Here is an 11,075-nt window from a genome sequence, read left to right as displayed (position 1 = left end):
GAAACTATTATTTTAAATTATAATTTTTTTCTCAATATTTCCTCAATAATTATCATTAGTAGCTTGTTTACGGTCTTGGCAACTTTGTAACATAAGAAACTATTATTTTTAAATTATAATTTTTTTCTCAATATTTCCTCAATAATCATTATTAGTAGCTTGTTTACGGTCTTGGCAACTTTGTAACATAAGAAACTATTATTTTAAATTATAATTTTTTTCTCAATATTTCCTCAATAATTTCCTTATTAAATATTTTCTTTATTTGCTTCAAGATCAGGGGTATCCAAGGATAAGAGGTAGATGATGGCAAAGCGTAGCTTGTCCATCTTGGTGCCTTTGGATTTCAAAACAGAAGGGAGATCACTGAGGTTAATCCTGGCTCCTCCCATCATCATGGCATTCTCTTTGGTAGTGTACACATCCAGAGACCGCTCCTTGATCTGTCCTAGGAGAAAGGTGGCTATGTTTGTGTGCTTGTCAATGTCAATCACCTGCTTTCTGTCTGTCAAATCTGGAAGTGAGTTCACAGAATCCATCAGATGCTTGGTGTTCCCCCCACCAATCAGATCAGTGCTCCTGCTCACCTCCTCCACGTCTTGCTTGTACTTGTTCAAATGAGCTTCGATCTCTGAAGCGACTTGAGGAAACTCTAGAGAAGTGTTGGCGGAGGACCAAAAGGGGTCAGAAGAAGAAGTGTCTAGAAATATTTTCTTCTTTTGTGCACCTGGAATGACCAAACCGTTGAGCTTCAGACCGAGAAGGTCGTGAACAAGAGGGCGGTATCTGAAATCGTGTTGAATCCCGACAGCGAGGTCAAAGTTTCTATCAAAAATGCACAACAAAGGCCGGGGGGAGGTCGTCATGAGATTGTTGTTGTTCTTGGACAAAAGACAAAAGACGAAGATGATGCCTCAGTTTGGTATCCAACGAAACTGCCACCATCTCTGCCGCTCCTCCAACAGGACATCTGATCACAGGCACCACACCAAGCGTTGCCAAGACATGAAAGAGGCCATCAGCAATCTTTTCGACCATCTCCTCAACGTCTCCTCCGCCTGTTGCTGTTGCTGATGGATAGTTCATCTGAGCGTAGACAGAGTGTTGCGACAAGGAAAACAAGTTGTCCTCCAAAGCGACAAACTCCAAATGATGATCGTGCACGCTCTCAATAGAACAGGAGTGGTGGAGAGTCCCTGAAGCGGGGGATGGAGGAGGAGAAGTTCAGATGAAAGGTATCGTAGAGAGATGAAGAAACATCTGCTATGATTCTCTGAATGTTGGCTTCAGTGGACAGCTACACTAGGAACATGCTTTCGCTCGTTATCATGGATGGGGAACTGGAGTGTAACTCTTTGACGACGAAGATCCTTCACACTGATTAAGGGAGCCATAACGTCCTTACAAAAATCCCATCTCTATTTATAAAGAGTTTTCCTATAAATTAGGGAAACCATTTTTACATCCTATATCAATTTATTATGTTTAGGCGAGTTTTTCAGATTCAAAATCTCCATCTCTATTTATAAAATGTGAACACAACCATTATTAGCATTGAATTACAACACATATAAGGACAGTCTGTGATATGATCAAAACATTTACGTCTATATCTTTTATATAAGATTAAAATTTAATTATTAAATTAATTTTTATTAATTTTACTAAATAATAAAAATTACAAAGTTTACATTTTCTTAAAAATTATTTTTGTAAAACAACTATTTAAATTTTATCAAAACAAAAATTATACATGTGACATCTTTATTAATAAAAAGTAACTGACATAGTATCAACGTCAGCAAAATTAGATAACATGACAGCTGATACGGCGACTCAAGTATAATTTCGCCAAAAAATGAACGATCCCTTATTACGTATCACACGTCAGGATACTAGATAATGGGTTTTTTTCGGCTAAAATATTAGATTATAAGACGGAAGAGTTCACAAAAGAAGTAAAAGAGAACACTTTAGCACATAAGCCGACTATTGAGTTTTAATGGCCAAAACAAAGACACTTGTTTCTTGAGCTATCCAAATGCACTAAAACCAGACAGAGCATCTAACTTGGAACTTGACAAGAGAGCCAGCCGACCGCAGAAACCTTCCACTTGTTTGACTGCAAAATAAGTGTGAAGAGACTTCAACGTAAGTGGCATTACCAGCAGATAATGACTTTGCAGAGATATTAATTAAATAAAGGCATACAGACATACACTCTGGAGTAGAATTCTAGTGAAAGCCGCCATCTCTGGGGCGATCGTAAGGAGCACGGCCATGCCTCTCTCCTCCTGAACCACCACGGCTGCCATCATCCCTGCTACGTCCTCCAGAGCGTTCCCCACTGCGATCAGGTCCATAGCGATCCCTACCACCATACCTGTCTTCTTTTGCACCATACCTGTCGTCCTTTGCACTGTATCTGTCGTCCTTTGAGCTGTACCTATCATCCTTCCCACCGTACCTGTCGTCCTTTGAGCTGTACCTATCATCCCTCGAGCTGTACCTTCCCCCACCACCACCACCTCTACCAGATTCATCAGGGCACTCCCTCGCAAAATGTCCGGGCTTGCCACACTTAAAGCAATCTCCACCACCTGAACCACCTCTCCCACCACCAGAGGGACGGCTACGGTCACGGTCATAGCCGCGATCACGATCACGATCACGGCTGCGGTCACCATCATGATCCCTACCGGAAGCACCCTGTGGCTGGGCTTTATCAACAGTGATAGTCCGGCCATCTAAATCCATCCCATTCATTGCTGCAATGGCTTCATCCATAGCTTTCTTCTCATCAAAAGTAACGAACCCGAAACCACGGGAACGCCCAGAAAACTTGTCAAGAACCACCTGTCAATATCAATGATAAGTCTAAGGCCGGAAACACGACTCAAAGAAGCAAGCAACTAAACAATTTACTAAAAAGACAGCTCCAACATCTCAGATCCTAATGCAGACAGCCACTAAAGAGAAGAGATAAATGGTTATACCTTAGCCTCAGTGAGGTGACCATACTTCTCAAAGGCATCTCTGAGTCCACGATCAGACGTTGCCCACGCAAGTCCACCAATGAAGCAACGGTACTCAGCTTCTTCAGACATCTTCTACCAACTGCCAAATTTTTGTCCGAAGAAAATAAATACGATTGATTACCCAGTAAGCTACATTGTAAGTTCCGTCAACAAGGAGCTACATAGAGAACTTTAGGACAATGATTCGCGAACTAAACCTGGTAAGAAGAAACATTACCAGAGAGAAAGAGAGAGAGCGGCGAAGATGAGATCTGATTGTGATTTGCTTCAAAACCCTAATTCCTGGAAAGCAGAGAGACGAGACCCAATCGTATACCTCTCGGGGGTACTTCCGTTATTTTATACTTTATTTAATCATTTAAATATATTAGGCCGTCTATTCAAACTAAATGGGCTTTTAATTGGGCCTAGGGTTTTAAGAGAGGTTTTAGCCGCCGTCGTCTTCCTCTTCTCAGGAAACAAGAGATGTGGTTTCTATGCGTCTTCTATCACAGGCTACTAGACTTCAGAAAGCCAGAGGTCGAGGCATTAGCCGAACTCTTCGGAGAAGATGAGTCTCTCCAATGGCGTCTCCCTGAGCATCACCACAACGATACTCCATTCCACTTCGTCCACCTTTCTTCCGAAGAAATCGCACAGAACATCGCTAAAAGAAGTAAGTATGACTCTTTCTTATCTTTCATCCTTTGTTTCGTTGTTTCTCACAAGAAAATGGTGTGTTAGTGTAGGCATATTGGTGAAAGGAATGTACGAGCTTTGGGGTGAAGGAACTTGCTACGAAGAGCTTAGAGACTCCATCGAAAGCTTCCCTGATTCTCGCAAGCTTCCGTTTCTCGCATCTGATTCGACATTCAGAATCTCCGTCGAAACTTTCGGAAAGGCTCTGACTTTCGATGAGCAGAGGGAGAGAATCAACTCACTTACTTACATCCCCTTCGAGGTAATGTTTCCCACTTTCCAAAGAAGGAAACTTTCTTGTTTCTCAATGGGGTTTAATCGTTTTTGCAGGGGAAGGTTAACTTGAAGAACGCGGATCACAACTTTTTTATAATGGAGATGGATGAGTCTGAAGAGAACAATGGGCTTCAACCCATTCTCCAGAGGAGGATCTTCTTTGGGAGGGAGGTTGGTTTTGCTGATAGGAAGCTGCTACCGACTTTTCAGCTCAAGTCTCGGACTTACCTTGGCCCGACTGCTATGGATGCTGAGATGGCTTTCTTAATGGCTAATCAAGCGAAAGCTGCTTCTGGGAGGCTTGTGTATGACCCTTTTGTTGGTACTGGGAGCATTCTCGTTTCTGCTGCACGTTTTGGTGCAATGACAATGGTTTGTATAAGCTCCCTTTTTACGGCTTATTGGATCTGAAAGTGATACAAGGGTGTTATTGCATTAGGGTGCAGATATTGATATCAGAGTAGTGCGTGATGGACGTGGTCCAGACTGTAATGTTTGGAGCAATTTCAAGCAGGTTGGTGCCTTTGCTTTTACTGAAATGTTTCTTTATTTCTTTCATATGGGATTCTACATCTATTATCTCTTATGCAGTATGGACTAGCTACGCCAGTTGCTTTACTTAGAATGGATAATAATCTTCCTCCTTGGCGTTCCGGGCTAAAGGAGGTAAGATACTCTCTCTCATTTCTTTGATTTTTATCTCTGGAATTTTGAGTGTAGATCATTAAGTTTTGTGTCTTTTGTATTCATTGGTTTAGTTATTTGATGCGATTATATGTGATCCACCATACGGGGTTCGAGCTGGTGGACGCAAATCCGGCGGCAGGAAAATCCTTAGAGGGACAGTGGATCCTTACACAGTCCCGGAAGACAAAAGAACAGATCACATTCCATCCACTGGAGCATATAGTCTAGTGGAGTGCGTTCATGATCTGCTTCACCTTGCTGCAAGAATGCTGGTGATGAAAGGCAGGCTCGTCTTTTTCTTCCCGGTTTTGAGAGATGAGAATGGCAGTGAGGTTAAGTTTCCAGAGCACCCGTGTTTCAAGTTGGTGGCTGTCTCGGAACAGATCTTGAGCTCGCGGTACAGTAGGGTTTTGCTAACTATGGTGAAAGTAGAGCCTTATAGTGAAGAGGTTAAAGAAGCTGCTCGTTTAATGCATGTAGAGTTTAGAGAGAATCATCTTAAGTGGTTAGAGGAAGGTAATATTCATTCCTCTGTGTTTAAACCTTCACAGATTCATGCTGATTCCAAAAGCTTTAAAGATCCTAAACCTAAGTACAGAGGGAAGTATGTCTAAGCAATTTGTTTTGTATTCTTTCTGTTGTATTTCGTTGGTTTATGTTAAACGCTGTACTTGTGTTACAAATAACTTTTTAGGGTTATTGGCAAATGAGTGGTGCAGAAAATACATAAGAAAAGAAAAGAGAGAGAAACATGATGCAAAAGTCTTAAATTATAACAGAGGTGACATTTTCTTGTGACGCACGTCTCCGCCAAACAGAAGACCTAAACAAAACAAAGATTTCTTCAAAATCTGGGGACTTTGGAGTAGCAATTAAACATCCCATGATGACAAAAAAAAAGTTAAACATCCCATGTTCTTCGTCTCCTTACCATCCTTCCCTAGACGAAGGCCTGTCGTAAAACCCTAGATTAGTATAATATTGATTCACCATTTTTTGGTTAAATTTGAACGTATGAGCCTAGATGCAAATAACATGGTTACCTGTTGCTGAAGAATCCACGCTCTTTAATTGCTTCCTCCTTGGAAGTTTCTTGGCTGATCATCCACGTGATCTAGGTCTTTCTGTTGACTCAAAACTCCTTAACTCATCTATTGAGATCCAGCCGGGGAATGTGTTCTTTCTGAATACGAACCAGTTCTGCCTGAACCTGACTTTGTCGTCCAACTCACGGGTTAGTAGTTCGAGACCTTTCTCTTTGCCACGTATAGTTTCATGGTGATTATTATCACTCCCTGGTTCTTGATCAGACTGCCTGATCTCTGGAGCAATGGTTTCCTTGTCCAGTTTTTTCCTTAGTTCTTCAGTCTCTTCCTTTTAACATCTTCTCTTCTTCTGTTTCTGGGCCTGTAAAAGAATGAAAAGAAATCAATATTCGGACAACTGCAGCAATAAAAAAATCCAGATGAACAAGGACCTGTCAACTCTGCGATGTTCGAGTTCCATATCCATCTTCCGCCAAGCAAAACTTCTCTAGGCTTCGCATCGCCAAAAGGATTCACCAGATTACTCAATCCTGAACTCTCAGACCTATTAGACTGAGCACTGGAAGGTCTGCTCGTTTGAGAACTTCCTTTCTTCAAGTTTTCGTGGCTCCGAAACCTAACGACGACGTTCCTCCTGAACACCACCTAAAGCCACTCCTCTTGACCAACGGTCAGGTTCACGGTTTGAATCACTGTAACCGGACCCAAATGTAGATGATCGAAGCGGGGGTTTGCCCCAATCATCAGCCCTCGAAGCTTGCGGAAAATCCGAAACCCTAGACTGATGATCCCCCCTCCTCTCATCATCAAACCCACCACCATAAGGTCTCCGTAAGAAGAGAAACCGCCGCCTAAGCGTCCAGGCTGCTGCATTTCATCCTCGGACCGTTGCCTAGGACCAGTGGGCAACTGAAGAATCTCTTGCTGCGTCAACCCAACGGAGCCTCTACCGGAAGTAAACTCAGACAAAGTCATCATCTTCTTCTTCTTCTTAGACTTGGCATTGCTCGCAGCCTCCTTCAAGCTCGGAAAACTCTCCACATCCGCCGCCGCCGCCGCTTGCTCTTCGTCGGCACGCTCAGCTTCGTCCGCCCACGCCCCGATTCCAATTCCGCCCCAGGGCTTCGACATCAGAATCTGAAAAGTTTCTCAGATCTGAAGAAAAGGAAGATGCTTTGAGAAAAAACAGAGAGATCTGTGTAATGATGGAACAGTGAAATTCAAATTCGGAAAGTGAGAAAGAAAAGATCTGGGTTTTGAGGGAAGGTTATTCAACCGAGGAAAACAGTTTAAAAAAAATAATTAATGGGCAAATCTCCAAAATAGCAACTTTCTAACTTTATATCACAAAAATAGTACTCAAAAACTAAAATGACCAAAATAGCATTTTCTCTTTTGAAAAATTTAATTTTTTTTTATTTTTCAAAATTTGAAATCTTATCTCCAAGACCTCACTTCTCAACTCTAAACCCTAAAACCTAAACTCTAAACCCTAAACCCTAAATTCTAAACCCTAAACCCCACCCCTTGAGTGCTATTTTTGTGACTTTTGGCCTTGAGTGCTAGTTTGGGAACAAAAACTTGATTTAGTGTTATTTTGATCTTTTTCTCATAATTAATGTTCTTACTATTTTTGATAAAATTTAATATCATTTAGATTTTGTGACCATTTGCAAAATACTGAATTTTTTTTCTATCGATTGAATTAATTTTATTTAATAATATTTTTATGTAAGCAAGATAAATGGTATAAAAATTTGTATTTTCTTAATTCAAGTACAAAAACTTTAAAAATCACTTAAGAGTATCTCCAATATACACTTCTATATTTTCCTCTAAAATAGAGATTTTTATTATAGAGGTGAAAATGCTCCAATGTATGTCTCTATAATAGAGTTCCTCTATTTTATAGAAAAATATAGAGAAAAACTACTTTTTACCTTTATATTTAGAGGTGGAAATAGCATATCTCTATATTTTCCCCTATAAATAGAGGAACTTTATTATAGAAGCATACATTGAAGCATTTTTCACCTCTATAATAGAGTTTCTCTATTTTAGAGAAAAATATAAAAATAGAAATATGGGTGGGTTGTAGATGGTCTAAGTGATACATAGGGAGTAATTACTAGGGGGCCATTAGGTAGATAACTAATCAAACGTTATTGAAAAACATGTTATTTGGAGACAAAAATATCATGTATAACTAATTTTATAAATTATAAAAAAAATGTTACATATGACAGTTTGTACATGATGATTTCTTATAATTTTTCTCATTAGTCTTACATTAATTAATTGCAGATTTGAAATCAATATATATCGGTGTAGAACTCCTCATGTTAAACTATTGGAACAATAATTAACTTATGTTGGAGTATATAATATAGTTTTGTTTGCTAATTATTATCATGAGCATTGTTATTAAAGCATAGTTTATACATAAACTCTGTTTTCATTAGATGAAACATTACACTCTATATGATGAAAAACGACGTCGTGAGTAGAAGGCAAAAGAACAGCCTGTTGATCTGATATAGTCATGCATGGCTACACTGGAGAACAAACAGAGCAGGACCATGAGATTCAACTTGAATCGTTATTGAATCTTTCGTTGGTCCGAAATCTTTACCGCTCCATATCTCGTGGCTCTTACAAGAAGCTTCTTCAAGATGCGTCTTGTTCTGAAGAGCCTTGGCAATGTCTGATATCTTAGCTGATACCGTCGTCTTCACCGGATTTAAGTTGAAAAAGGCGACGTATACTTCTCCTCTTCTTCCCGTGGCAATCCAAGAACGAACGCCATTGGAGCCAGCTCCCGCTGCTGCAGGAGATTGGTTATATCGTCAACGATTATTAAGGAGGATGTCAATTTTAAAAAAAATAAAAAAAAAAAAATTTAGTACTACTAACCTTTCACTGGATTTAACACGGCGCAAAGACCAGAGTAGCTGTTTTCTAGTGTTCCATTACTGTGGAGCTCCCACATCTGAAGATTATTATAGCGTTTGTCATAACGATATCAAAGTCAGATATAGGTCTGGCCGTTTTTACCCAAACGGAAGTTCTTATCTTAACCCAAATTGTAAAAACCAAAATCCGAACTGTTATAAAAATATCCAAACATGACTTAAGAGCTTAATACTTTACGATTTGGGTATAACCCCAACCGAACCAAAATCTGAATTAGGATTCGAACATATCCAAAATTAGTTAAATATGTTAATGTTTTTTATATGTTAAGGTAATTTAGATGTTTAGAGTATTTTAAAGATTTTTGTAGTTTGTTTTATTCGTTATTGTGAATAATATTTAGTTAGTTTAAGTAGTTTAACTAGTTTTTAGTTTGGGCAATTGTCAATAATAGCACCTTTTGAAGTTTATGTCACAAAAATAGCACTAGAAGGAGAAAGTCACAAAAATGACATTCATTAAAGGGTAAAATATCCATAATACCCTTGGTTTAAAATTAAATAAACAAACAAAAATAAATATAAATAAATAAAATAAAAATAAATAAAATAAAAAAAAAGAAATTTTTTTTATAGTTTCAGATTATATTTTTCAGATTCGAAATTTTTATAATTTTTTTTTGAATTTTTTTTTCGAAATTTTTTTTTAATTTTCTTTTTATAATTTAAAAATACTTTTTGAAACTGTTTTTAAAATTTTTATTTTTATTTTAGTATTTATTTTTTATAAAATTTTAAACCCTAATTCCAAAACCCCACCCCCTTAACTCTAAACCCTAAAGTTTGGATTAATTAACCCAAGGGGTATAAGTGTATATTTACCTCTTTAATGAAACCTATTTTTGTGACTTTGAGCCTTGAGTGCTACTTTGGAAACAAAAACTTAAAAACTTGGTTTGGTGCTATCTTAGTCTTTTTCTCTTTTAGTTTTAACAAAATATATTTCTAGGCGATTTTAGACATTGGTTATAATCCAATTAGAACTAAACCAGGAAGGAACTGAACCGAACCTAACCTAATAATTAGTAAAATCTGAATTGAACTTATGAGCATAATTTATGCAAATCAACCGAACCGAATCCTACTGCCCGAAAGCGCAAGCCTAGTCAGAGAGAGATAGATACTCGTTTGTAATACCTGGTTTGCGTCTAGCTTGCAAAGTGATAACGCACCGCGACTAAAGTCTTTAGAAGAGAGCTTTTGTCTTGAGGAAGCTCCTAAACAAGACTCTGCTTTATCATTTGTTTGTAAATGAAGCTTACCTTGATAGAGCTGGTTGTGTTCTATCTCCTCATTGCTGCACCAAACATGAAGCAGATAAAACTGTTTAACGGGCGTTTATGAAATGTAAAGCGAGTGGAAGAAAGAAAGAAAGAGACATACGAAGATAGAAGAGCTTTTCTGTTGTATAAGCAAAAGGGCTTCTCTGGTTTCTCGCCAGAGTATTGGTTCCAACAGATTTTTCCACTGTTCTTGTCTACAACGGACCAAGTGTTGGCTTTTGGTTCTTTGCAGCTAGTCAGACCAAAAGCAAGTTTGGTTTTAACGTTGTTGCCTATTGAATGATGAGGATTGTTGCTTGCCGCCGTGATGTAAAGAAACTGTAAAACAGCAAACAGGCAGATGTATGATAGTTTCAAAAAATGGACAAGTGAGTTTGAAGACTGGAGTTATGATTCTTCAGACCTCCATGTTGTTAGAGCTATAAGAATTGATTTCCAGAAGTGTAGGATTAGTGATGAGATTATAAGTCGCGTCATCAAGCTTTCTCACATCACCTCCAAACATGAGAGGGGACTTTGCAATAGACCACAATGTCATCTGAATAGTAAACCAAAAGAGCCTAAGAGACATGCTTATAAACTATGAACTGGGAAGCTAGAGCTACACACCTGTGTCTTCTGTTCTTCAATAGTAAGATTACACGCTCGATGAGGTCCAAAGTTCGAACCTTAACCAAACATTAAGACATTACAACGTTAGTTAGAACAATCTTCAGAGTTAAGGATCTCATGAGTTTGTAAGCCAAACCTTGATCAGTAAGCCATCCAAGAGGTAACATATCTAAATCTGGCCATGATTTTCCTTGTAGACCTTGTGCACCGATCATACTAGACGCAGATAGATCCCTGTAAGAATAGCAAACTATAAGACATGAAAGATTTTCAGCTAAGTAATGCACACGACGAAGCTTTCACCTGGAGATATCGAAATGAGCCACAACGTCTCTCCATGTGTCCCAATCATCACCTGTTATTCTATACATGTTACCAACTGACTAACTACTTCTTAGCCATTGTAGGTGTCACACTCGTCCCTGGAGATATTGAGTACAAAACAGGCCGATCAAGCTCCTCAGAACTGCCAAATGAAAAACC

The 11,075-nt window shown here is 38.8% G+C and overlaps 3 protein-coding genes and 2 pseudogenes across 5 annotated transcripts; 1 reads left to right on the top strand and 4 right to left on the bottom strand.

Annotated features, from left to right (window-relative positions):
* Window positions 1–248: 248 nt before the first annotated feature.
* On the bottom strand, window positions 249–1,762 carry LOC106414528 (annotated as a pseudogene).
* On the bottom strand, window positions 1,748–3,371 carry LOC106402399 (glycine-rich RNA-binding protein RZ1A-like). Its single transcript, XM_013843119.3, has 4 exons — window positions 3,256–3,371; window positions 2,997–3,117; window positions 2,220–2,856; window positions 1,748–2,122 (listed from the first exon to the last, which is right to left on the bottom strand). Exons 2-3 carry the CDS (start codon window positions 3,105–3,107, stop codon window positions 2,236–2,238), a joined length of 732 nt encoding a protein of 243 aa, XP_013698573.2. The 5' UTR covers window positions 3,108–3,117; window positions 3,256–3,371; the 3' UTR covers window positions 1,748–2,122; window positions 2,220–2,235.
* An 89-nt stretch (window positions 3,372–3,460) lies between these two features.
* On the top strand, window positions 3,461–5,386 carry LOC106402390 (tRNA (guanine(10)-N2)-methyltransferase homolog). 2 transcript variants are annotated; one of them, XM_048775600.1, is made up of 6 exons: window positions 3,461–3,693; window positions 3,767–3,978; window positions 4,047–4,364; window positions 4,432–4,506; window positions 4,584–4,658; window positions 4,751–5,386. In XM_048775600.1, exons 1-6 carry the CDS (start codon window positions 3,504–3,506, stop codon window positions 5,291–5,293), a joined length of 1,413 nt encoding a protein of 470 aa, XP_048631557.1. In that variant the 5' UTR covers window positions 3,461–3,503; the 3' UTR covers window positions 5,294–5,386. The 2 variants fall into 2 exon arrangements, with proteins under 2 accessions (XP_048631557.1, XP_048631558.1); XM_048775601.1 differs by having other exon boundaries at window positions 3,515–3,693; window positions 3,762–3,978.
* LOC125606677 lies at window positions 5,354–7,116 on the bottom strand (annotated as a pseudogene).
* A 994-nt stretch (window positions 7,117–8,110) lies between these two features.
* On the bottom strand, window positions 8,111–11,060 carry LOC106402332. 2 transcript variants are annotated; one of them, XM_048775596.1, is made up of 8 exons: window positions 10,896–11,060; window positions 10,729–10,826; window positions 10,590–10,648; window positions 10,384–10,518; window positions 10,081–10,298; window positions 9,835–9,994; window positions 8,639–8,714; window positions 8,111–8,549 (listed from the first exon to the last, which is right to left on the bottom strand). In XM_048775596.1, exons 1-8 carry the CDS (start codon window positions 10,961–10,963, stop codon window positions 8,266–8,268), a joined length of 1,098 nt encoding a protein of 365 aa, XP_048631553.1. In that variant the 5' UTR covers window positions 10,964–11,060; the 3' UTR covers window positions 8,111–8,265. The 2 variants fall into 2 exon arrangements, with proteins under 2 accessions (XP_048631553.1, XP_048631554.1); XM_048775597.1 differs by having other exon boundaries at window positions 8,111–8,546; window positions 10,896–11,053.
* Between the last annotated feature and the right edge of the window lie 15 nt (window positions 11,061–11,075).

This window comes from Brassica napus, unplaced genomic scaffold (genome assembly GCF_020379485.1).
Source record: "Brassica napus cultivar Da-Ae unplaced genomic scaffold, Da-Ae ScsIHWf_923;HRSCAF=1314, whole genome shotgun sequence".
NCBI classification, from domain to species: Eukaryota; Viridiplantae; Streptophyta; class Magnoliopsida; order Brassicales; family Brassicaceae; genus Brassica; species Brassica napus.
Note: the sequence above shows the minus strand (reverse complement) of the source record. Positions and strands in the feature narration are given on the sequence as shown.

What these genes read in the sequence shown, in the direction of transcription:
- LOC106402332 (XM_048775596.1), bottom strand. Translation starts at nt 10,963, where the DNA reads ATGTATAGAATAACAGGTGATGATTGGGACACATGGAGAGACGTTGTG. An exon ending in TGGATGGCTTACTGATCAAG is followed by an intron (nt 10,649 to 10,728) that starts GTTTGGCTTACA and finishes TGTTTGGTTAAG; the next exon opens with GTTCGAACTTTGGACCTCAT. An exon ending in TTGAAGAACAGAAGACACAG is followed by an intron (nt 10,519 to 10,589) that starts GTGTGTAGCTCT and finishes TTTACTATTCAG; the next exon opens with ATGACATTGTGGTCTATTGC.
- LOC106402390 (XM_048775600.1), top strand. Translation starts at nt 3,504, where the DNA reads ATGTGGTTTCTATGCGTCTTCTATCACAGGCTACTAGACTTCAGAAAG. An exon ending in TTACTTACATCCCCTTCGAG is followed by an intron (nt 3,979 to 4,046) that starts GTAATGTTTCCC and finishes TCGTTTTTGCAG; the next exon opens with GGGAAGGTTAACTTGAAGAA. An exon ending in GTTTTGGTGCAATGACAATG is followed by an intron (nt 4,365 to 4,431) that starts GTTTGTATAAGC and finishes TTATTGCATTAG; the next exon opens with GGTGCAGATATTGATATCAG.
- LOC106402399 (XM_013843119.3), bottom strand. Translation starts at nt 3,107, where the DNA reads ATGTCTGAAGAAGCTGAGTACCGTTGCTTCATTGGTGGACTTGCGTGG. An exon ending in GTCACCTCACTGAGGCTAAG is followed by an intron (nt 2,857 to 2,996) that starts GTATAACCATTT and finishes TGATATTGACAG; the next exon opens with GTGGTTCTTGACAAGTTTTC.